At 41.4% G+C, this 24,292-nt stretch overlaps 1 protein-coding gene across 9 annotated transcripts in view; it reads right to left on the bottom strand.

Annotated features, from left to right (window-relative positions):
• The window catches only part of PTPN13 (protein tyrosine phosphatase non-receptor type 13), a 209,591-nt gene that overhangs the window by 17,878 nt on the left and 167,421 nt on the right, over positions 1–24,292 (bottom strand). For 7 of the 9 annotated variants that reach the window (XM_069978225.1, XM_069978220.1, XM_069978223.1 and 4 more), the window contains 15 exons: positions 21,601–21,687; positions 20,654–20,761; positions 20,444–20,575; positions 18,518–18,903; positions 17,476–17,613; positions 14,482–14,575; positions 13,539–13,624; positions 11,479–11,635; positions 9,140–9,354; positions 7,152–7,250; positions 6,609–6,970; positions 4,806–4,968; positions 3,911–4,069; positions 1,351–1,522; positions 301–511 (listed from right to left, as the gene is read on the bottom strand). In XM_069978225.1, coding sequence (XP_069834326.1) covers positions 301–511; positions 1,351–1,522; positions 3,911–4,069; positions 4,806–4,968; positions 6,609–6,970; positions 7,152–7,250; positions 9,140–9,354; positions 11,479–11,635; positions 13,539–13,624; positions 14,482–14,575; positions 17,476–17,613; positions 18,518–18,903; positions 20,444–20,575; positions 20,654–20,761; positions 21,601–21,687 — 2,569 coding nt within the window. The remainder of the gene's footprint in view (positions 1–300; positions 512–1,350; positions 1,523–3,910; positions 4,070–4,805; positions 4,969–6,608; positions 6,971–7,151; positions 7,251–9,139; positions 9,355–11,478; positions 11,636–13,538; positions 13,625–14,481; positions 14,576–17,475; positions 17,614–18,517; positions 18,904–20,443; positions 20,576–20,653; positions 20,762–21,600; positions 21,688–24,292) is intronic. The other 2 variants (XM_069978219.1, XM_069978218.1) reach the window with 2 other exon arrangements.

Genomic DNA, 24,292 nt, shown 5'->3' with positions numbered 1-24,292 from the left:
AATTCTTCTTCACGCAAAACTAAGACATTTCCTGAAAATAAGACCTAGCGCATCTTTGGGAGCAAAAATTAATATGAGACACTGTCTTATTTTCTCCAGCAATGAGCACAGCCACACGCTTATCCCTGCCCTATCATGAGGTTGGTGGGGTCTAAAGACTCAGACCTGGACTGATCAATACTTTTTAAAGAAACAGTAAAGAAACAGTAAAGCTTTATTTAAAGCTTTAAAAGAAACAGTAAAGCTTTAAAGTAGGGCAAGCAAATCTGTTTACCAGGAGAACAACAGATGGATTCTTACCTGGTAGCTTTCAAAACTACCACCGGAAGGGCAGATTCTAGAGTGTGTTTTGCTTCCTCTAGTGTCATATTTGAAGTGCTTTCTCCATTTATATAATGTATAATGTCTAGTGGTCTTAAGGTTCCCTCTTGTTCAGCTACAGAGCTGGGCTTGATATCTTCTACGTATATCACCTGAGAAGGGCTATTTGGACCCCCAGAGAGAGAAAGACCTATGTGGGGAGAAATTGTTAAAAACATTATTACAATAAAGTTGGATTCACACTAGGGGGGAGATTTATCAAACATGGTGTAAAGTGAAACTGGCTAAGTTGCCCCTAGCAACCAATCAGATTTCACCAGACTCTTTGGAAAATAAAAGGTGGAATCTGATTGGTTGCTAGGGGCAACAGAGCCAGTTTCACTTTACACCGTGTTTTTATAAAAAAATATATAAAAATAAACAATTGCCAATAAATACGCTGTGGCCAGATGTTAGATGTGAGTCAGGAAGGAGAAGTTGATCTTTTATAGTTCCCATTCATTTCGATTCCACTTTTAGTTTTGGCAGCCTAAAGGAGCACTCCAGAGAAAAAAATAGGTTTTAAATCAACTGGTGCCAGAAAGTTATGCAAATTTGTATTTTACTTCTATTTAAAAATCTTCAGTCTTCCAGTACTTATCAGCTGCTGTATGTCCCGAAGGGAAGTGGTGTATTCTTTCCAGTCTGATACAGTGTTCTGTGCTGTCACCTCTGTCTGTGATAGGAACTGTACAGAGCAGTAGCAAATCCCTACAGAAAACCTCTACTGCTCTTAACAGTTCCTGACCTGGACAGAGGTGGCAGCGAGCAATGTGTCAGACTGCAAAGAATACACCACTTCCTGCAGGACATACAGCAGCTCATAAGTACTGGAAGAGTTGAGTTTTTTTAAACAGAAGTTTACAAATTGATATAACTTTCTGACACCATTCAATAAAAAATCTCCAGAGTACCCCTTTAAGGTTAAATACTACCAGACAAAAAATAACAAAAGTAACATAGCAAACTTATATCTTATGATAACCTTACCCAGAATGCCTTTGTTGCAGGGGAGCATAATATCAGGAAGGAGATGAGAAGGCACTTGTGGCTTAGGGATCTCCAGAACACGGCCGAGAACGAGGCGCACAGTTTTAGGAGCTGCCCTTAGTAGATTCACTGCTTCAGTGTGGCTCATGTTTGAGACGTCTACATCATTAACCTAAAGACAACAGGAAGAAACCAGCAAGGCCACAAAATGAGACTATGGGAAAAAAAATGAAGTAAAAGTTATTTATTTATCTGTGCACATATATTTAAAGAGTACCTGTCCTGAAATATTATTTAAGAGATCAAAAGGTCTTGTGATGGTAAGCAGTTTTACAATATACTTGCTTTATTTTTTTTTTTACGTTTACTATGCTTAATTCAACGTTATACAAAGGACAACACTGTGCTCCATGCTCCCTCCGTGCTGTTTTTTTGTTTTTTTTTGCTTTTCTCTGTTAAAAAAATAGAGACCAAAAAGTCCCAGTCCTTTGTGCGCTCACACAAGTAAAGGTACCTGTTCATCATGTAGGTTGTATATCAACGGAGGGAAATTAACTTTTACCAATTATATTATCAGCTCTGCAGCTTACCAGGAGACAATACTCTTTGTTATGTAACAATTCAGTCGGTAGAATGTCACTGTGTGGTTACAGAGGTTTTGGTGCTGTGTGACAGGAGAGCTGATCATACAATGCAAGCACCCCCAGGATTATCTGCTCCTGAATGTGGACATGCCGCAGCTGTACACATGCACAATGAAGGGAGACACCTAGTGGCCATATGCATAACGATGAATTAAACATAAAAAAAGAGAATCACCTGATATTAACTGTCCCTATAATTAAAGTTTCTCTCTCCCTCTCTCTGCCTTTGCAGTCTGTATCTTAAACTTTACCTATTCCTGTATAGCGGTGTAGTATTGCCGGGCGCCGCCATCTTGATGACGTCACTTGCGTTCCAGTGCTGGAACGCAAGTGACGTCATCAAGATGGCGGCACCCGGCAGTACTACACCGCTATACAGGAGTAGGTAAAGTATAAGATACAAAGTCTACTTATAAAGATACAGACTGCCTTTGCAGTCTGTATCTTATACTTTAACTAATCCTGTGTAGCGGTGTAGTGCGGCCGGGCGCCATCTTGATGACTGGAAAGCACCGCTGGAACTCAAATGACGTCATCAAGATGGCGCCCAGCCTTACTGCACCGCTACAGGGGAGTAGGTAAAGTATAAGATACAGACTGCAAAGGCAGTTAACTAATAGGTTACATTAGGACAGATGTACACAGCAATCTCGCACTGTATAGCGCGAGATCATTGTGTATTTACAGAGCGACGGGCAAGGGCTCATGGGAGCTCTTCCTGCCGCTCTGCATGTCGGGAGCTTCCTGTCACACACCGGCTCTTTTGAAAAGAGCCAACGCGTGACAGTGAAGAGAAACATCAATAAATTAAAAATGCAGCCGAAAAATTGAATAATTCTATTTACAAATATTAATAAAAAAGTAACTTAAATAGAATTAGGAAATAAAAAAAAAATAATTTTTTCCGTGGTTCTCTTTAAATAAAGTGAGTTTATTTCAAAACTGCTGGCCATCACAACCCTTATTGATTTCTTAAAAAAATTGTGACAGTGCCTCTTTAAAGTGACACTGTCACCCCCTTTGCATTTTGACTGCTCTCCACAGGTATAAAGGGTACATTTTACAGCTTTCATTACTTATTTTATATTATACGTCATGGTGCTTGTTCTGATAAAAAGTGGTTTTTATTATTTGTGGATTGGGATATGTGGGCGGGGCTTTGTGGGCTAAGCGACACAGTGCCCCGCCCCCAGCGCCACACACTCATCCGTGACGTCATAGACACATAGGCCCCGCCCCCTCAGCGGCCATTGGTGTGGGTCAATCTAGGGGGGTCGGGCCTATATCTTTAGGCTGGCCCTTCCAATGGCTGTTGAGGGGGCAGGGCCTATGCAGCGATGACATCACGGATGGAGAGGGACTAAGTGTCGCTAGGGGCGGGGCGATGTGACGCTTAGTCCTCAAAGTCCCGCCCACATATCCCAATCCACAGATAATAAAAACCACTTTTTACCAGAACAAGCACCATGACGTATAATATAAAATAAGTAATGAAAGCTGTAAAATTTACCCTTTACACCTGTGGAGAGCAGTCATAATGCAGAAAGGGGGTGATAGTGTCACTTTGAGTAGCTGGAATGATGCACAAAACAGAAGACTAGTGTACAAACTTTTCTTCACAGCAGAAAATTTACTCCAATTCTGCAGGTAAGTCTACACTAAATTGTGCAGATTTTGAAGATTTGCAGCTGAAGATATTTTATATAAATTGTGGAAAATAATTCTGAAAATCAACATTGTGAATTTGTTGTGAAAGATAACGACTTCCCTGCGGGAAAAACCCACAACAAAGCCACAGTGTCCGTAACATAAAGCGGCAGCCATTTTTCCTACAGCATGTAGATGAGGTTTCTTCAGTCCTATCCACGTTGCTGTAACACACTAATCTGCAGCACATACATCACCTGTGAACATACCCTTATAAGCCGATCCCCAGGCTGCAGGCGGCCGTCACTTTTGGCAGGATCTTGAATGATATCATGTACGTAACATCCAACGCAGTCATTGGCTTTGGTCACTGTAAAACCCAGACTTCCCTTCTCTGATTTAGTCAGCGTAACATGAAGCTCTACCTCCTATAGATCAATGAGACCAATTAAGTTACAGTCATTTTAATACTATAATTTATTAATTTATTGTATATCAGCAATGCAGTATAATAACTTGCTATACATCAGGGACAATGCAATCAGAAATACACAAGGATACTATTTATTCAGCATCCACCAGTTACCATGCAATCCTAGACATAGAAATTAGGATTTTATTATTAACAATATACTATAGGTAACAATAAAGTGAAAGTGCTGAGGACCTTAAAGAGGTTATCCGGGTAATAAAAATAATATTTTAAAGAATCCCCCTTCCCAACACCACTATATGTCTAATATACATGTATAACCTATCTTGAACCCTTTCCCTGTTTTTTTCTCATTCCTTTCCACTCTGGATGTCTAAAATCCTCTACACTGGGTCCACTCTGACCATGCTCAGCTCCCTCTTTTCCCTTCTCTTTGTAATCACAGGACATGTGATCTCCTCTCTGGGGGGCCGGGTTCACTGTTTATTGACTTGGTAACAGCAGTGGGCAGAAAAGAAAGCTAAGGGAAAAAAAAAGTACGCACACAAACCACAATCAGGGAAATGCATGATGCGGAATGTAGTTACCTATCTTGGATATAGATTGGCTTATAGAAAAACACAGGAATGGCAGCAGCTAGAAAGACAGGAGACAGCTCAAATACTCAGTAAGACCGGTTAGCATTTGATTTTTTTCCCTCCTAGGTGGATAATCCCTTTAAGAAGACTTACTGGTTCGTAGTCCTCCATGTCCTTAAGTCCTATGCTCTTGAGCGATGAATGGTCATCAAGGAATGTCTTAGAATCAGGTGAATAATCTTCAGTATGTAGGACGGGAGGAATACTGCTATTGTGGGTTGGAGTCACATCTATTGAAACCGGAGAAGGAGGATTGCTGCAGGTGGAAGAACGAGGAAATACCATTTAATTCAGTGGTTAAACTATAGTCCATTTAAAAATTTGATCCTTGACAAACAAGCATTTTAAAAAGGTATCCACCTAAAAGTGGTCACTAGTAACAAAAAAACATGCTGGGTCTGTTATACAATGGAAGTTACAGAAATGTCTGCGCAATCCAAGACTTTTAGACTATAAGTGCCAATACACATTAAGGCTGGGTTCACACTATGTATATTTGAGGCTGTATTTGTGAGGCTGTATAGCAACCAAAACCAGGAGTGGATTGAAAACACAGAAAGGCTCTGTTCACATAATGTTGTAATTGAGTGGATGGCCGCCATTTAATGGCAAATATTTGCTGTTATTTTAAAACAACGGCTGTGGTATTGAAATAATGGCCGTTATTTACTGTTATATGGCGGCCATCCACTCAATTTCAACATTGTGTGAACAGATCCTTTCTGTGTTTTCAATCCACTCCTGGTTTTGGTTGCTATGAGGACCTGACATGAGGACCAAATACAGCCTCAAATATACATAGTGTGAACCCAGCCTAAAAGAGAAGAATATAACCTGCTGATATGTTCCTATTGCACATGGGGCGCTGAGGATGAAGCTAAGTTTCTTACCTTCATCCACTGCACCATTTACAACACATTAGAAGTTTAATTCATATGTTAATGAGATGTGTTGATGCACTGGGCACGTGACTTCCACCCTTCAGTGCCCCTATCCGCCCCTGGCTGGCCCGTCACTTCCAATGAATATAAGCAGAGCAGGATGGCGGTTTTGGTGCACTACCGCCCCCAGAGCACTGATGAGGCACACCTGCAGTCACTGACTGACTGAATCAGTACTTTCCCCCAGGTTGTGATGTAGCAGGAAGACAGGAAAAAATTAAGTCTGGTGGTTATCAGAGAGGTGTTGATATGTTGCTACAGGGCACAAGGACAGGTAAGTATGCCTTTTTTTAGTTGTGGCCAGACTCCTCCTTTAAAGTTAATGAAAACATGCAAGTTTAACCAAAGCTATGAATCCCATGTTAAAATTTAAAGGGGTTTTCCTGGCCTATGCTGTGGCACCTGGGCTTAGGAGTGACTGCATCCCAATAGCTACAAATAGGAAAGCCTGGACATGGAGAATAAATACAAAGTTGCGTAGAAAAGGTAACAGGAGATAATGGAAGATTTTCATGGTGTGTGTAGTATTAGAGATGAGCGAATCTTAAGCATGCTCAGGTCCATCTGAACCTAAACGTGCGGCATATGATTACCGTTGACTGCAGAAGTTGGGTGCAGCCCTAAGGCTGCCTGGGATCCCTATGGCCTATGGCTGTATCCTTGTTTTCCAGGCAGCCTTGGGGCTGCATCCAACAGGAAACAAATGTTGCATACTCGGATTCGGACCGACCCAAGCGTGCTCGAGATTCACACATCTCATAGCATAAAATCCAAAATGTGCCTGGTGCCATTGGAAGCCTGACTGGTGAATACACAATTGAGAATTTCTTGATCATATCCCTGACTACCTATCAGCCAGTGTATGGCAGCTTATTTTCTGGATCCCCCTATAAGCTGCAGCCCATGCTCAGGTTATGGATAAGCCATTTAATATGTGAGGATCTTCATTTCTCACCTGTCATCAAACTGTGGTTTATAAGGAGTCTGTTCAGGAGTGTAAAAACTGGAGCGGACAGTTTCTTCCGGAATGTCGGGGGTATCCCGCTGGGTGTGGGTCGGGACCATTGTTGTATTTGGTGTCTGGTAGACTGTGGCATTCCATGCTGCCATCTCATCTTGTATGGGTATGAATTCTTCTTCATCAGTCCCACTACTATCACTATAACTATCCCTCCTAGAAGGGTTCTTTAGCCTCCGAGCGGTTGTGTCATTGACCTCCTCGTTGTCATCACGGTCGGACATATCTTCAGGATCCTGGGGAAAAGAATGATACTTGCTACTTTTGCCGTCTTCTGGTCCAGCTTGTTGTGGGGAGTTCTGCAAAGGGAGAAGTAAAATAATATTGTTATCCTGACATCAAATTACTATTCAATAGTCATGGTATGGGGAGGTCAGGCCTTAGCCTAAAAGTTAGATTTGGTAAATAGTTGATTTTATGCAAGGGGATATATTACTAAGCATATCCGTCTGGTGTTCAGAACGTGCGCTGTTCTCTTACCAGGATTACTGGGCTGATTTCTGGCAGTATACCAGAGGGCGGCCTGCACATCAGCAAGGTAACTTCTGGAGACGTCCCTCTCAAAGCAGAAATGACTTCCTGTAATGGAAACAAAACAGGAGTGTAAACCAGCGGCAGATGAATGTACACGAACAGTGCAAAGACACCATCCATCTCATGTATATCTCTATCTATCTATATAAACATATCTATCTATCTATATACACATTTTCATATCTATCTATCTATCTATATACACATATCTATCTATCTATATACATACACATATCTATCTATCTAAGATGGATGGATAGATGGATAGATGGATAGATAGATAGATAGATAGATAGATAGATAGATAGATAGATAGATAGATAGATAGAAAAGAGTGACATCATGTACCCTGGGATCGGCATAATGACAGTACAGATCATATGATGGGTGGACGTAACTGATTTTGCAGCTTCAAAACAGTAGGAAATGTCTAATAACAGTAAACTGACCAAGTGACCTGGGCACAATAGGGAATTTATATTCAAGATGATGGATAAATTCTGTGATCAATGAATTGCAGCTTATGGATGTGTATTTTTAGAAATTCATCCACAGTAAAAGTGCCTTAATTTGGACAGATTTAAAGGGGAACTGCAGTGAAAATAAATTTCTTTCAAATCAACTGGTGTCAGAAAGTTATATAGGTTTGTAATTTACTTCTACAGTCTTCCCATACTTATCAGCTGCTATATGTCCTGCAGGAAGTGGTGTATTCTCTACAGTCTGACACGGTGCCCCCTTGCTGCCAACTCGGTCCATGAACAGGAGAGGTTTATATGAAGATTTGCTACTGCTTTGCACAGTTCCTGTCACAGGACAGTGGGAGGCCCAGGGACCAACAGTTGCAATAGAGCAGGACAGTTTTTTGGGGTTAGAAACTTCTTTAAATTTGTAATTTACTTCTATCTAAAGTCTTACAGTACTTATATGCTGCTGTATGTCCTGCAGGAAGTGGTGTATTCTTTCCAGTGTTCTTTGCTGCCACCTCTGTCCTGTCCAAAGCAGTAGCAAATCCTCATATAAAACTCTTTTGTTCTAGTCAGTTTCTGTCATGAACAGAAGTGGCAGCAGAGAGCAATGTGTCAGACTGGAAAGAATACATCACTTCCTGTAGAGCATACAGCAGCTGATAAGTACTGGAAGACTTGAGATTTTTAAAGAGTAGTAAATTAGAAATCTTTACAACTTTCTAGTTGATTTAAAAGAAAAATAAATATTGCCGAGAGTACAACCCTTTAAGGACAGACAACCCTTTCAATACTACAAAAATGGTAATATTATACAAGTTCTTCATACATATTCTTTATGGTGCGTTTACACGCAACGATTATCGTACGAATTTGCGCGATAACGATCGAATTAGAACGATAATCGTATGTGTAAACCGAGCGAACGATCAAACGACGAACGAGAAATCGTTAATTTTGATCTTACAACATGCTCTCAAATCGTCGATCGTTCCGTGTAAACAGTCATTCGCCGATTTAACCAATGTGTGAGATAGGCTTAAGCGATCGCAAAACGAACTTTCCGTACGATGTGTCGTTCCGTCTAAACGCTGATCGTTATGAAAAAAAAAATGTTACTCCGACATCGTTAATCGTACGATTGGGCCAATTATCGTTTCGTGTAAACGCAGCATTAAAGGTGTTAATCTAGATGCCTGGTATGAACTTCTAGGGGGAGGCCTCAGGGTCCTGTGATTTTCATTTAGCTATATCCCCAACTACATCAGATTTCTCCTCCATAGTAATATCAGCTTCAAGAATTGTCAGAGCATCTTGGCAGAGATGTACAGTATAATCTAACATTTTTAAGAAATATAAAAACTGAAAAACAATACATTCACACAGACAAGACTAATCCATGTAACTCAGTATATCCATTAAGGCAATACACCCTATGTAAACCATGGCTTCCTATGAGTATCTTACCTGCTGACTAAGTCCTTTTAGAGAAGCCCCATTCACCTTAAGGATTACGTCTCCAACATTTATTTTGCCACTCTCTGAAGCCGGCTGTCCTGGGAAGAGTTTCTTTACTCGGACTATGCTTGAGCCCAACTGGCCCGCAATGAGATTTTCTTCTCGGGAAAAGCTGAAGCCCAGGCCGGAGCTATTCTTTACTAGTTTGACTTCATATATGCTTTCTGCAATGAGAAATAAAAGAAGGGAAATGTATAATATATAGAATAATTTAGTATTATAACAGTATAGGTTTTCATATCAGTCAGTGCTGTGCATTAAAATGTCCATATTATATAAGTGAAAATATTCTGGATAGCCACTAGAGGGCGACAACAACAAAGTAGCTGAGATGTGGAGCAGACTTAACCTCACACCCAAGAGACGCAAATAAACATTAGGGAACTATTCAACTACGTGTTTTTCTTTCTCATAAAAATAATACTTTTTTTCTGCTAAGAAAACAAAAAAATATATATAACTTACATTAACATTTTGATCTAGAAGACAACAAACCGATGTGTAGGAGATGCGGTGCTATGTTCTGGCAGAGCATAGTAAGAAGTATTCAAGGAGTATTTCAGCGAATAAAAAATAATGTTGTAATATAACTTTATTAAAAAATATGCAATATATATATTTTTTAACATTTTTAAGGGGCAACAAGGCCTCTCTGCTGCCACCAATGGCTGTGTTGGGAATTGCAGGGCTGCTCAATGCCAATCCATCTGCAGCTCCATGCAAGGTATGGAGCGGACAGATTTCCAATAAAACATAGAAGTATTTCCCGCACCCCTGATGACACAACTAAGTTGCTGTGTAAGACACCAGTAATAGGGTCTTCCCCATAACTGGGGTTAGTATTTTATATATTATACAAGTAAAACTGCTTTTTCTCTAAACTTCACATAAACTTACTACATCATATTAACAGAGTGATCCTGATAAAAAACAAGACTGGCAAATTTAGCTCTGTTATTACATTAAGTCAGCCAGAAGTATAAAAAAAATTAATGCTGATGTGCTTTGAAAGCCAAAAGGGCGTCAGCGTGAACACAAATCATCCCTGTGCTGACATTGTGCAGGGCAGAGGCGATGTTTTTCTCTGACACATGGTATTGATTATGGTCAGAAAACTTGCTGTGCAGCGTCTCTTCAGTGTAATTGCTTCATGTGACCGGGGAGGAGCGTTTCCCTTCCATGCAGCAGCCAACAGCACCAGTGTGACTGGCCTTAAAGGGGTTGTCTGAACCAAAGCCTGTGGCATTTGATTAGTGGTGGCTGCTGAAGTGGTGGCTGCATCCATGTTTTCCAGGACTTCCTAGGGCTGCATCCAACATTTGTATAATGATAAATGTCAATCGTTCACTTATCCATGCTGCAGGGCTCCTCTTGCGGTCTTTTTCTCCCTGGGTCTTGCGCACTCCAGCTTCAGAGCGTCCTGTCTCACCTGACAGGCCGTGGCGGTCCTGGACAGTGATTGGCTAAGCGGCCTGTTAGCTCAAGACAGGCCGCTCTGAAGCTGGAGCGCGGGACCCGGGAAGAAGAAGACCACAAGGGGAGCCCTGCAGCATGGATAGGTAATGTATAGGCAGTGGTCTCCAAACTGCAGCCCTCCAGCTGTTGCAAAACTACATTTCCCATCATGCCTGGACAGCCAAAGCTTTAGCTGCCCAGGCATGATGGGAGTTGTAGTTTTGCAACAGCTGGAGAGCCGCAGTTTGGAGACCCATGGCATAGAGTTTGGAAATCGTCATCTGCCGGCCGCGCACCACTATTACACATAGCGATTCACGGTCGGCGCCTATATCAACGATCAACCGGTGATCATTGTCATTGGCTGATCGTTGTATTTATTACACGGAGTGATAATCGGCCGAATCGGTCTGATACGGCCAATTATCACTCCGTGGAATAGGCCCCTTAGACACTTTGTACAGGAGAATAAAATCATTTTTCTACATCCTGAAAGCACAGGCAGATACATGAAAGGTACCAGGATGAGGTAAGAACAGGAGGGCCCCTGTTAAAGAAGCAGTGAAGAGCAGCCCTGTGCCTCTTCCTATAGAGCAGCTTAATGTACTACAAGAGATGAGATCGCTCTATTCTGATTGTATATGCCGAGGACCAGTAATGCAATCTGCACACATCCGTCCTCTTTAGCAGTATAAAAATAGTGGACGTAACAAATAACAGGATCTACTAGTAGGTGCCCAATTCACATTTCTTTAACAACAAAGTGGTGAGCTCTATGAAATGACTAATAGAGAAGCAGTGATGGGTGTAGGTGGTATTTTATGTATTCTCACCATCAGTAACAAAGCTGTATTCTGGAGGGGCGGCGGGGGTCTTTTTGTTCTGCAGCTTGCTGGTATCTGCCTGGTTAGGTGGAGTGGACTGAGGAGTGACCGGAGCGTGGACTCTCACAGCTGGCAGCTGGCCCTTTTCAAGCAGCAGTGTTACCACCTGCAACAAGAACCAATGTATATCAGTACAATACCAAGTCATTCTTACTTAGATCATCCAGGATATAATAAATGTATGTGCAGTTTTCAGCCAATGCCAGAAGTGGATTTAAAAGGGATGGGAAATATAAAGGCAGGTCTTATACTATTTCTTTTGCTAGTCCCACGTTTGGCTCCGTGTATTTTAAGCCATAGAGAAGCTTCATCAATGACATCCTGGTAGGTTACATGGTAATTAAGAACTGACGGCACCGATTATGTGTATATAGCAAGAGAGACTCTGCTGGAGACAGGGACCAATGTGATTGAGTACCAGCTGTGTACACCACTGTGGGGTATATGGCAGTATAATATAATAGGAATGTCTACAATGAAAATTACCACCTCTCAACTTCTTTAGGAATAACACTTTATTATTATTATTGGTTACAGAATTATGTTCTTAATGTTTTATAATGTTTTTATTTGTATAGCGCACACAGATTCTGCAGCGCTTCACCTATCTGTATGTTTTGGGTGTGGGAGGAAACCAGAGTACCCAGAGGAAACCCAAGCAAACACGGAGAGAACATACAAACTCTTTACAGACGTTGCCCTTGGTAGGATTTAAACCTAGGTCTCCAGCGCTGCAAGGCTACAGTGCTAACCACTGAGCCACCTATTCCACTAAAACATAACTTTTCATATGCTGCTGCCCATAGTGGTGAGACTAACAATTCCTTCCATTTCTGTTATTATCTATTCAGTCTCTTTCCCCCAGTTCTCGGCAGCTGCTTTCTGCTGAAGACACAAAAAAAATGTGTGTGAGCTTTTCTCTCTGTTCCCCCCCCCCCTCCCTTCTGAGACAGCTGATGTAAAAAGTCCCTATCTGCAACTTTGTAGCTTCTTTGTAATGCCTGGAAGGATAATCTAAAGGTCAAGTTGCTGATGAACTCACTGTGAGTTTATCTCCCGGCATAAAGTTGCTACGAAGTTACTGATAAGGACTTGTTTACATCAGCCATCTCGAAAGGGAGGGGGGAGGAAGGGAAGACATATGGTAAAGCTCACACACATTTTTTTTTTGTCTTTAGCAGAAAGCAGCATCTCAGAGCTGGGGGAAGGAGACTGAATAGATAATAACTAATATGAAATGAATTGTTAGTCTCACCATGGGCAGCAACATTGAAAAAATTATGTTTGAGTGGAATACCCCTTTAAAGGGTTGTGGAATATACTATTATTAAAGGATCTCAGTCCAGTCTGGTCTTGACACAAGAAAGTGGTCTCTTAGCCATCACTGTCTGAGACACTGCTGCAGTCAGCCATTGGCTCAGCGGGTACTTCCTTGTGTCAAACCGAAACCAGAACTGGGCCAAAGTAGAACAGCAGCGGGGGTCAGGTGAGTACACTTTTATTTTCTTACCCCTGTGTGAAAGTAAATCTTTTGAAATCTGTACTCTTGGTACAAAAAAAATGTGCTGGACCGCTGAAAGAATTCACAGCTTCATAGATTTGAGACTACAGTATTCATCTTCCACCTCTACTCACCTCACCCTGCCCTTCTGTGTAATCAGCCTGTCAATCATTGCCCTGAAGGGCAGGGAGAGGCATGAGACTAGTGTATTCTTTCGGCACTCCTACACAGGGCAGCATATCCCGCTGACAGATCAGATAGAAGTAATGTGATACACTGTACGATATCCCCATTAGGGCATGCTATTCAATGTCAACTCATTTTTCAATAGTGATAACTTCTCTGAAATACTTGTAGCTGCACTGACAGGGATTCCACATAGAGTTCAGCATCCGTGTCATTCACCATTATCATTCTGAAGACTTTTTTTTATATACCATGGAGACACAGATACAGTAGTCCACTTACAGGGACAGTCAGACAAGAGCTGCCTGTTAGCAAATCCTACCTGACCAGTATTTCTCAATATCTCCACCGCTTGCTTATGAGTGGCGCCCTCCAGACTGGTTCCATTTACAGACAGAACACGGTCACCTTAGAGACAAACAGTATAATAAATTACCGACAATTACACAGCTAACAGAGATCCAAATTAATACCTAGAATGTAGGTAAGGAATTGTCACAGGATTAAAGGGGGGAAAAAAAATCCTAAAGGTCAACAAAGTTTTGTCAACGAATGAGATAAAGGAGGCTATTGTGTCAGGAGGAGGATAGTCCTCTTGTCTGAAATACATGAGCACTATAATGGAATCTTTCTTTTGCATGTTAGGCTGGGTCCACACTATGTTTTTGCAATTCCTTTTTTTCATCAGTTTTTGCAAAAAAAAAAAAAACAGAGGAAGAACGGATGGAAAAAACAGATGCAGTTGTGTGCATCCGGTTTGATCGTTTTTTTCATTGATTTCCATTATAAAAAAAAAAAAAACAGATTTTTAAATCAACTGGTTTTAGAAAATTGTACAGACATACAATGTACTTCTATTTAAAATTCTCAATTCTTCCAGTTCTTAGCAGCTGCTGTATGTCCTGCAGGCAGTGGTGTAGTCTTTCCAGTCTGACCCAGTGCTCTTTGCTGTCTCCTCTGTCTGTGACAGGACCTATATAGAGCAGAAGCAAATCCCCATATAAAACCTGTACTGTTCTGGACAGTTCCTGACATGGACAGAGGTGGCAGCAGAGAGCTCTCTGTCAGCCTGGAAAGAATACACCCCTTCCTGCAGGACATACAACAGCTGATAAATACCGGAAGTAACAGATCAGTACAAATCAGTATACCTTTCTGACACCAGTGTCCTATACTGCCCTTTCTGAAATATGAGAAGAAAGTACAGACTGGATTCTGGATTGAGAAAAAAAGTAGGAATTGTAAGAAAAATAAATAAAAAATACCTTTTTGTATTCTGCCATCGATTTCTGCAGCTCCTTTTGGTATGACTGCTTTCACATAGATGCCTCCATGCTTTACACTGGTATTCACTCCCCCCTATAAATAAAGACACTTTATGTTAATAACAGGCTGGACCAGGAGCAATATCCTAGTAAAAGAAAAAAAGGTGTTTGGTCCTAAGAGTTTTATAAATCCTCAGCTTAACTGCCCTTTAATAACTATTTATTGCAAAACCAATATACTGTGAAAAAAAAAAAAAAAAAAAATAATGTATATATATATATATATATATATATATATATATATATATATATATATATAGCTAGTAAAGCTAAAAAGATAAAAAAAAACAGTAACAAGTAGACCTGACAAAGGTTGCCATACCTTTAAGATAGCTGTTACCTAAATGCTCGCTCAGACTACTGCTCTCTCCCCTGAATCCCCCCATATACAACTTAATACAGTGTTTTTGAACATATTTGGAATGGAGAGGTGTGATGGATGGGTAAACCACTGTCAGACTCCTTACATGTAACTCTTAAAATAAGGTTAACTACTTATTTAATACTTTATTATTATAGTATACATAGATCCTAGTTAAAGGGATACTTCGGTGTAAAATGTATCAGAATGTTATATAGATTTGTAATTTACTTCTGTTTAAAAATGGCAAGTCTTCCAGTACTTATCAGCTGCTGTATGTCCTGCAGGAAGTGGTGTATTCTTTTCAGTCTGACAGTGCTCTCTGCTGCAACCTCTGTCCATGTCAGGAACTGTCTGGACAACCTCTCCTGCTCTAGAAAACTTCTCCTGCAGCAGAGAGCACTGTGTCAGACTGGAAAGAATACACCACTTCCTGTGGAACATACAGTAGCTGACAAGTACTGGAATACTTTAGATTTTTAAAGAGAGATAAATTACAAATCTATATAACTTTATGACACCAATTGATATGAAAAAGTATTTTTTTTCACAGGAGTACCCCTTTAAATGATAACTGATGAGATAAAGAGCTCTGGAATAGCTTTTGCACTAAGGCCCAAATGTATGCTGCAACTTACAATGAGTAGAGCCTATAGGAATAAACCTGTATAAGTATAAGCAGTCATTAATCTGCCAAGTAAAGTATATGGGAAAACTAAACAGACGGACAAAAGCTTCTGGGAAGTACAAGTATGGGAGGAATGTCTGGACCACAAAAGACTTCAAATCTATTGATAGACAACAATAATCACATTATGAAATAGAAAATCAACAAACAATATCAACCCAAGGACTGTCAAACAAGCCGCACACTTGAGATAGTTGCCAGGAAACGTAGAAGCTCAAACACACAAGTTGAATGTAAAGCGCAGCATGCTGAATGGGGATAAGAAACACAGCAAAGCATGCCCAATGGGGATTCCTGGGGGATACTGTCAGCGGGAGACTCCAATGAGATACCACCTAATACTAGGAGGGGATCTACGACCAATGGGGAGACTTATCAAACATGGTGTAAAGTAAAACTGTCTCAGTTGCCCCTAGCAACCAATCAGATTCCACCTTTCATTTTCCAAAGAGTCTGTAAGGAATGAAAGGTGGAATCTGATTGGTTGCTAGGGGCAACTGAGCCAGTTTCACTTTACACCATGTTGGATAAATCTCCCCCAATATGTTTATAGAGAAGCAGGATGCTTAGCTGACAAAATACAATTCTTACATCAAAACCCTTTTTTAATTTACACATTTAGGACATGATCTATGCAAACACCCCAGATCATTGTTTTATCATAATCTCCTTGTACCATTGTACTGCCAGCCGAACGATAAAGTTATCTCTCCCATCCTCTTCATTCACATGGGAGTTCAGCTCAACTAAATATTCTCTAAAGGGAAGGGAGGAGTAAGCCACAGCCAGACTGCTCTGGCGTCGGCATCTCACTCAGAGAACAAAGGGGTCGGGCACTGAGACTCCATCAAGCCTGACCCCTATTTTTTTACCGACATTGTGGATTCTTAGGAAAACCCTAAAAGGCCAAATCCACCGTGAGCACTACATGGTGACATTTGTTTTAGACCTAGTGGTGAGAATGAAAACTATAAGATTTATTTTATAATAAAGGTAATAAAATAAGGAATTAGAAATAAATACAAATAATATGTTTAAAATAAAACTTTCCTTTCTTTTCATACCTGATAAACCTATAATCAAACTCAATCCTATTGCATTATCCTAAGCCAAGGTAAACTGGACCACAGAAAGTCTAAATAGCCATATATAGCCTCTGATTCAACAGCACAGTTACCTAAGGGCCCCGTTAAAGGGGTACTCCGGTGACATTTTTTTCCCTTTCATATGAACTGGTGTCTGAAAGTTATATGGATTCAAAATTCTATTTAAAAATCTCAAGTCTTCCAGTACTTATCAGCTGCTGTATGTCCTGCAGAAAGTGGTGGTTTCTTTCCAGTCTGACACTGTGCTCTCTGCTGCCACCTCTGTTTGTGACAGGAACTGTCCAGGTCAGTAGCAAATCCCCATAGAAAACCTCTACTGCTCTGGACAGTTCTTGACATGGACAGAGATGGCAGCAGAGAGCACCATGTCAGACTGGAAAAAATAGACAACTTCCTGCAGGACATACAGCAGCTGATAAGTACTGGAAGACTTTAGATTTTTAAAAAGAAGTAAATTACAAATCTACATAACTTTCTGACACTAGTTCACAGAGTTTCCCTTTAAATGCAAGATCAGCTTGCAGGACTCAAATTCCTGTATCCCTAGAAGGCCAAAATGTATCTGGTTACTGGAGTAACGATTCCTACAACTGATATAGTAAATCTAAAAATCAGTCAGTGCTAAAAAAAAAAAGTGATGACACCCAATGATCCTACCTGGTGAGGAGCGGTAACATGAGGAGATTACATTCTGACTATAACTACAGTGAATATATTCATGCTAAGACATAAAGACGCTGCATGCAGGACAAAAACGAAAGGAGAAAAACCGCAAAAACCTTGTCAAACAGTACCGTGACACTTATCCCCAAGCTGTCATCTTTCTTAGCCAACACCACCGTAAAAACATCTCCTGGTTTAATAGGTGTTGGTGAAACCTTGTTGATTGTTGGTGATGGACTGTCCAAGAAAGGTTCCTTTGTAAAATATATATAAAGAAAAACATTATTAAAACAAGTACATTTCACTAAATCTTGAAGGTTTTGTATTTTTTTTAAAGGGAACCTGTCACCATGAAAATGCACTCTAATCTATTGTCATCATGTTATAGAACAGCAGGAGCTGAGCAGATTGATATATATCTTTATGGGAAAAAAGTCCAGCAAGTGATCCTATCATTGAGTGACACCGCCCACTGGACTCCTTAACACAGGACGATCAGGGATGTCAATCAACATATTACAAGTTATATTAAATCTTATCCTACAAAGATATATATCAATCTGCTCAGATCTTTCTGCTCTATAACATGATGGTGATAGAGTAGATAGTATTGTCTTGGTGACAGGTTCCCTTTAAGAGAACAAACCTTCTTAAATAAATAACCGTATATGCCAAATCTAAGGGTCCTATTACACAGGCTGAGATCAATGCCTCCTGTAAGCAAGCATTGATCTGCCAGATTGACGCTTGCTTACAGAGCCTATTACACGTCTCAATAATCATTCAGCAAGGGCTGCACGGACATTGTTAGCGATGTCCGTGCATCCCTTGCCCTTAACCTGTATACATTACCCCTCCACAGTCCGTGGTCTTCTGCCCTGCCGTGGCCAGTGATTGGCTGAGATGTCTGTCAGTTCAGAGACCCGCTCTGAAGTTACAGCGGCAGCTCCGGGACGTGAGCAGAGGGCAGAACAACACCGGAAGCGTGGATGGGTAATGTCTACAAATTATTATAATCATTTTTATTACACAGTCATCAGCCGTCGGCTGTGCATCACTATTACATACAGCGATGCGCGGTCGGAGGACGATGATCTTAGGTCAGAACTATGGTTTATGATACAAACAATACAAATACTAAGCAGATGGACGGACAACCTTCTTTACTGTATGCTGCTCCTGGCTATTAGAATAGGTGGCCTCATCCATGTCAGAGTCGCCTCTATCGGAATAGTCGGTAGAATCGGTGAGACCTGGACTTCTCTTGCTTTCTTTTTTCGTTTTTTTCTTGTCACCAGCTTTAGCACTGACTGAAGGCGAGTTCTTGGCAGAGGATGAGAGAGGCGTCGCCTGCTCCTTTGACAGGTTCCGGATGAGACCGCTGATGTGACTATTAGAAAGGCTTGCGCTCTCTGTCCGTGAATCCTGGGAGCTCAAGCTTCCCTCGCGTTTTCCTGCAGAAATCCCAGATGAGCTTCCCGATATAAGTTTTGTGTTACCGGGGAACCGCTTGTGTTCGTCAGATGAAGATTTTGCTTCGTTATCTGTGCGAGGAAAAGATGCGCAAGACATTTAGACCTATCGTACTACGACCTATTGTACAATGTAGTTAGGCTGGGTTCACACTATGTATTTGCAATCCTTTTTTTAACGTACACAAAAGTAAGGTCAGCTACGTTTTTGTGTTCGTTTTTGTGTGAGTTTTGATCTGTTTTTTTTTATAATGGAAGTCAATGGAAAAACGGATGCACACAAATGCATCCGTTTCTTGCAAAAACAGATTGCAAAAACGTAGTGTGGACCCAGCCTTATAGATAGAAAGACGAAGAAACCAGGGCTTAATAAATATTGCCTTCCTTTTAAACATTGGTGAACAAATACTAACAATTACATACTGTACACACACTAGGGTCTATAGAGAACAAGACGCTACTTCAAACAATAACTAAAGGCCTGATTACACGGCCCGAAGAGCAGTGAAGTGAGCCCCAATTTATTAGATCGGCACTCGCTTACTGAGCCTATTACACCGCTCAACCATCATGTAGCTGTACAGACAGTTGGCGAATGCCGCTATGCTTTCACATAGAAAAGAATAACTTTTATACTTACCCATTCTCCCAAGGCGTCCTGGTGTCTTGTCCCTGTTTGCTGCTCTTTGTAGGCGCCTCTGACACTTGTGGCCCCGTATCTGTACTGACAGGCTGCTCAGCCAATCACTGACCGAGACGGGTCAGCCCTGCAGCCAGTGACTGGCTGAACGACCTGTCAGTACAGATATAGGGCCAGAAGTATCAGACGCAGCTGCGGGGAGCAGGAAACACAGGGGAAAAAAAACTGCTGTATTATTCTCCTCATCAGCGATGTGCGGTTGCTGGCCGATGATCTTTAAACATGTTGAAAGACAACAATCAGCTGATCATTGCCTAAATTACACAGAGAGAAAAACTGCCGAATTGCATAATCCTTTTGTCCATGATGAGATAAGCTGCCACAAGAGGTGAGGCTCAAGTAGAATGAGTAGGGAGCCAAGTAGATGTATGTACAGGTCCAGGCCTGGAGGTGAAGGTCCGGGAGGGGTTATGCTAATCCTGGCCTGGCTATAGCTATAATTAATAAAACCAATCTATATAATAAAGAGTTAACAGACCTCCATACAATGCTGACCATGGCAGGTGGAATTCTAGCAGGTCGGGAATTAGTCATCAGACGGCCCAATAAAATCATGTCCAATAAAATCAGTGCCACATAAATGACTGTATTCCACTGCCCTGTTCATAACTAATATTAATTATTAACACAAGTGTAACGTCCACTAGGTCGTGAAGCTTGAACAAAAGTTTTGATCCATTAGGGCCTCCTGACTGCTAGAAGAAGCCAGGAGAAGTGCTAAGCTCGGCATGTCTTCCTGTTCGCTCTAGCAATAAGTCAAGGTCTCAGCACCCGGACCCTGACTGATCAAAACATTTGACAAGTCCCTAGGACATGTGAAAAGTCTTTTTTCTTCTTCTTTGTTTTAAATGACAGACACCTCCTAAATAACTGAATGATGAAAGCGCAAGAAGAAAAGTGCAGCCAATTTACCTCTGGGCAGTTTCTCTTTGGGTTGAGACACCAGGAGAGTGACATCCTCAGAAGAGTTGTGAAGGATGTCTAGTGCCGCTTGCTTGCTAACCCCCTCCAGACTCACACTGTTCACTGATATAAGGCGATCACCTGCACACAACAAGGACTATTAGGATTCTTCCCCCTTTAGAATGCAGAAAACCATATTGATGCATTGTGAATTCATACCCGGTTTAAGACGTCCATCCAGGTCAGCTGGTCCACCAGGTGTTATTGAGCTTATGAATATTCCAAGGTCTAGCTTTCCTGTCGTCTCTCCACCCATAATCTGAAACCCTACAGAAATTGAATATAGTAGCGTCAATACAGTAGCGGGAATATTTGAACAGGTTGTTATTCCTGATACCAGCCAGCAGCTTCAGGCTCCGTAGTATCCCTGGTTTATGGAGTGTGTGAATGCCACCTAAAAAGGGCTATTCAACACCTCTCTTTTCCTTAGGAGTACAGATGATGGAACAGCGCTGATGTTCAGGTTCGTACGAACTCGAACCATCGGTATTCGACCCCCACAGTCTTCCCGTTCCGTGGCGAAGGTAAAGGCAACCCGAGTACTGCCTGGAAAACATGAATACAACCTATGGCCAAGGCTATATTGCTGTTTTCCAGGCGGGACTCGGGCTGTCTCCACCTTTGCCACGGGACGGGAAGACAGTGGGAGTCAAATATCGATGGTTCGAGTTCGTACGATCCTGAACATCAGCGCTGTTCGATCATCTCTACTCAGGAGTGGAGAGATGCTGCTGCAAACAGGGTGGGACAACCACCTGATACCGGCACTGTGCATATGTTTAATCTCTGCACGGCTTCTGTGACATATGCCTATAAGCTAAATACTGCACTCTTGTGCTTACGCACAAGCAGCAGAGATGAGCGCAACTCGAGCATGCTCAGGTCCGATTTGCTTGGCTTTGATACCGGTGGCTAAAGAAACTGGATGCAGCGCTAGGGTGTCCAGGGAAACAAGAATACAGCCTATGGCCTATGTCAGTATACATGTTTTCCCGGACTCCCTAGGGCTGCATCCAACTTCTTCTGCCACCGGTATTCAAATGCTGAACCAACAGGAGCATGCTCCTCTCTAACCAGCAGCTATTCTGTTATTCAGAGTAACTTACCAAGGTCATACTTGGGATCTTTCTTCAACTTCACCAAAGTAATCTCTCTTTCAGGGGCTGATCCAGGGATTTTGTTCTGCATTACTTCTAATGAGAACATAGAAAATATTTATAGGAATTTATATGAAAAAACACACACACACACACATATATATATATATATATATATATATATATTTATTTATTATATATACACACACACATATTTATAACACATCTCTCTCTCTCTATATATATATATATATTTATTAGGAAAAGGGTGTGGTGAGCTAAACCTAGGGTCAGAGGGGGTAAGTTGTGTGTGTCATGTTTTGAGTGCACTACCTGGTTCTGCACCCTACAAAACCTGAGTTGCAATAAGGGGGTATTGAAAAAAGTTGGTAGGCTCTCTAAAAACAATTGACATATGTGTAGATTAAAATTCTCATTTGTAACGATTAAAAGCAGTTTATAAATGTACATTCACATAAAATATAATGTACACATGCCAAGTGTTTTTAGAGAGCCTACCAACATATATACATATATATATATATATATATTTATTTATTTTTTTCCAATCCTTTGCATTTTTTTTTTATTTAAGCATGGTATTGCCCCCCAAAAGTTATACAAATCACCAATATACACTTATTACCGGAAATGCTTATGAAGTGCTTTTTTTCCCTGCACTTAGTACTGCATCAAGGCTTCACTTCCTGGATAGAATGGTGATGTCACGACCCGACTACCAGATCTGTGCGGGCTGTGGCTGCTGGAGAGGATGATGGCAGGGGGACACTGAGGGACACAGGGCACAGGAGGGACACTGAGCATCCCTCTGCCATCATCCTCTCCAGCAGCCACAGCACGCACAGCTCTGGGAGTCGGGTCGTGACATCACCATTTTATCCAGGAAGTGACATCACCATGTTATCCAGGAAGTGAAGCCTTGATGCAGTAGTAAGCGCAGGGAAAAATAGCGCTTTATAAGCATTTCCCGTAATAAGTGTATATTGGGGATTTGTATAACTTTTGGGGGGCAATAGAATACTTTTATAAAAAAAAATTCTGGACTTCTCTTTTAAACGTAAAAAAGAGCCTCATGTACCCATAATGTGCCTATATGCAGCCAGTAACATTAGGTTACTTTGATCCAGCAACACTGCCACTATTTATCAGCATTGTTTTTTATGCACAAGGTCAATAGCCTACAGCCTTTCTTCCCTACCTTTATATAGCCATTCATAAAACGTATGTGGGAATACGAACACTAAATGATGGGAAAATAAAAGATGAAACCACAAGTGGCATACTTGGCTGTGCACCACGGAATAAACATTTGTGTCCCGTGACAGCCTCATGTTTGTCACTTTACAAGGAAGTCTATATAAAGCAGTGCTTCACCAATGAGAAGGCCTTGAGCTATTTATTCTTACTCAACAGACATCAGAATGCATCCTCCTGGGGCTAATTATTGGAACACAGAATAATAAATATAAAAAATATTAAGTACATAATGTGCAAATGTTTGTTTGGAAGCAATAAAACAAGAATAACCTAAAGCCACACAGATCTGAGGACGCACGCCGATCACTTATGTAACAGACAGAACCTTTATTACCTGGAACACTTGCCACCTAACTTATTCTGGATCAACACCGGAGTTGTCCTTTCAGTATATAAGCTGACTGAGCTTATATTTTAGTATAGCTTAAGGGGGGCGGGGTGGTACGGATGTGGTGATATCAAATATGTGTATTTTTTATTATTTCGTATTTGTATTTTCTAGGGAGGAGGGGATTTCTAGTCTGTCAATGGGACTTGGAAACGCAATCTTCTGATTGTGAATATACTACACTGTACTACTAGTCAGTAGTACCTGTCAACATAACTTTGATAGGCGACCTTACTGATCTTGCCGGAGGCAAACTGAGTGGCAGGGGCGGATTAACTTTACCATAGGCCCCGGGCTGTTCACCAAGCCTGGGCCCCCCCACCCCACTGTAACTATGGAAGCACTAGCCTGGCGTTCATAGTACAGGATAGATAATGTCATGATGTCCTAATTTGTGCAAAATTGCCATAAAAAAAACAGTGATTTTTTGCAAATCATGGCAGAAGTGTAGCCAGGAGACAGTACACCATTGAAAGTATAAGTCTTTTTGGGTGGTCATGGGCCCCCCCAGGAGCTCAGGGCCCCGGGCTGCCGCCCAAAACACCCCTATTATAATCCACTACTGCCGAGTGGGCACAAATTTACGGCACACTTCGGAGCCAAAGAGTTCCATCTGCATCCTAGCGAATGCGTCACACTGATAGGGTAACAAAAGTCCAGAAACCACTTAAATGCCACAAAAACAATTTGACCACAGCATCTAAAAGGTTAAAGGAGAATTCCGGCAAAGTCAATTTTAAGATATGTTATTGCCTAACAAAAGTTATGAAAATTACTAATAGAGACTTATTATAGGAAACGCACCCATAGTGCATTTTCCCTGCACTTATTACAGCATCACGTGTTCAGTTCTCTGTAAAGTTGGTGACGTCACATAAACTGTCAACTCCTACTGCTGCAGTCCATCCATCCGCTGCTGCAGTCCGTCCATCCATCCGTTAAAGGGATTGCCCTCTCCATCCTCCCCCAGCGCCCTGCACTTCTGTCCATGTCGGCCGCCTTACCATTGCTAGTCTGGCAGCCGCCAATTCCCGC

Source organism: Dendropsophus ebraccatus, chromosome 7 (assembly GCF_027789765.1).
Source record: "Dendropsophus ebraccatus isolate aDenEbr1 chromosome 7, aDenEbr1.pat, whole genome shotgun sequence".
NCBI lineage: Eukaryota > Metazoa > Chordata > Amphibia > Anura > Hylidae > Dendropsophus > Dendropsophus ebraccatus.
Note: the sequence above shows the minus strand (reverse complement) of the source record. Positions and strands in the feature narration are given on the sequence as shown.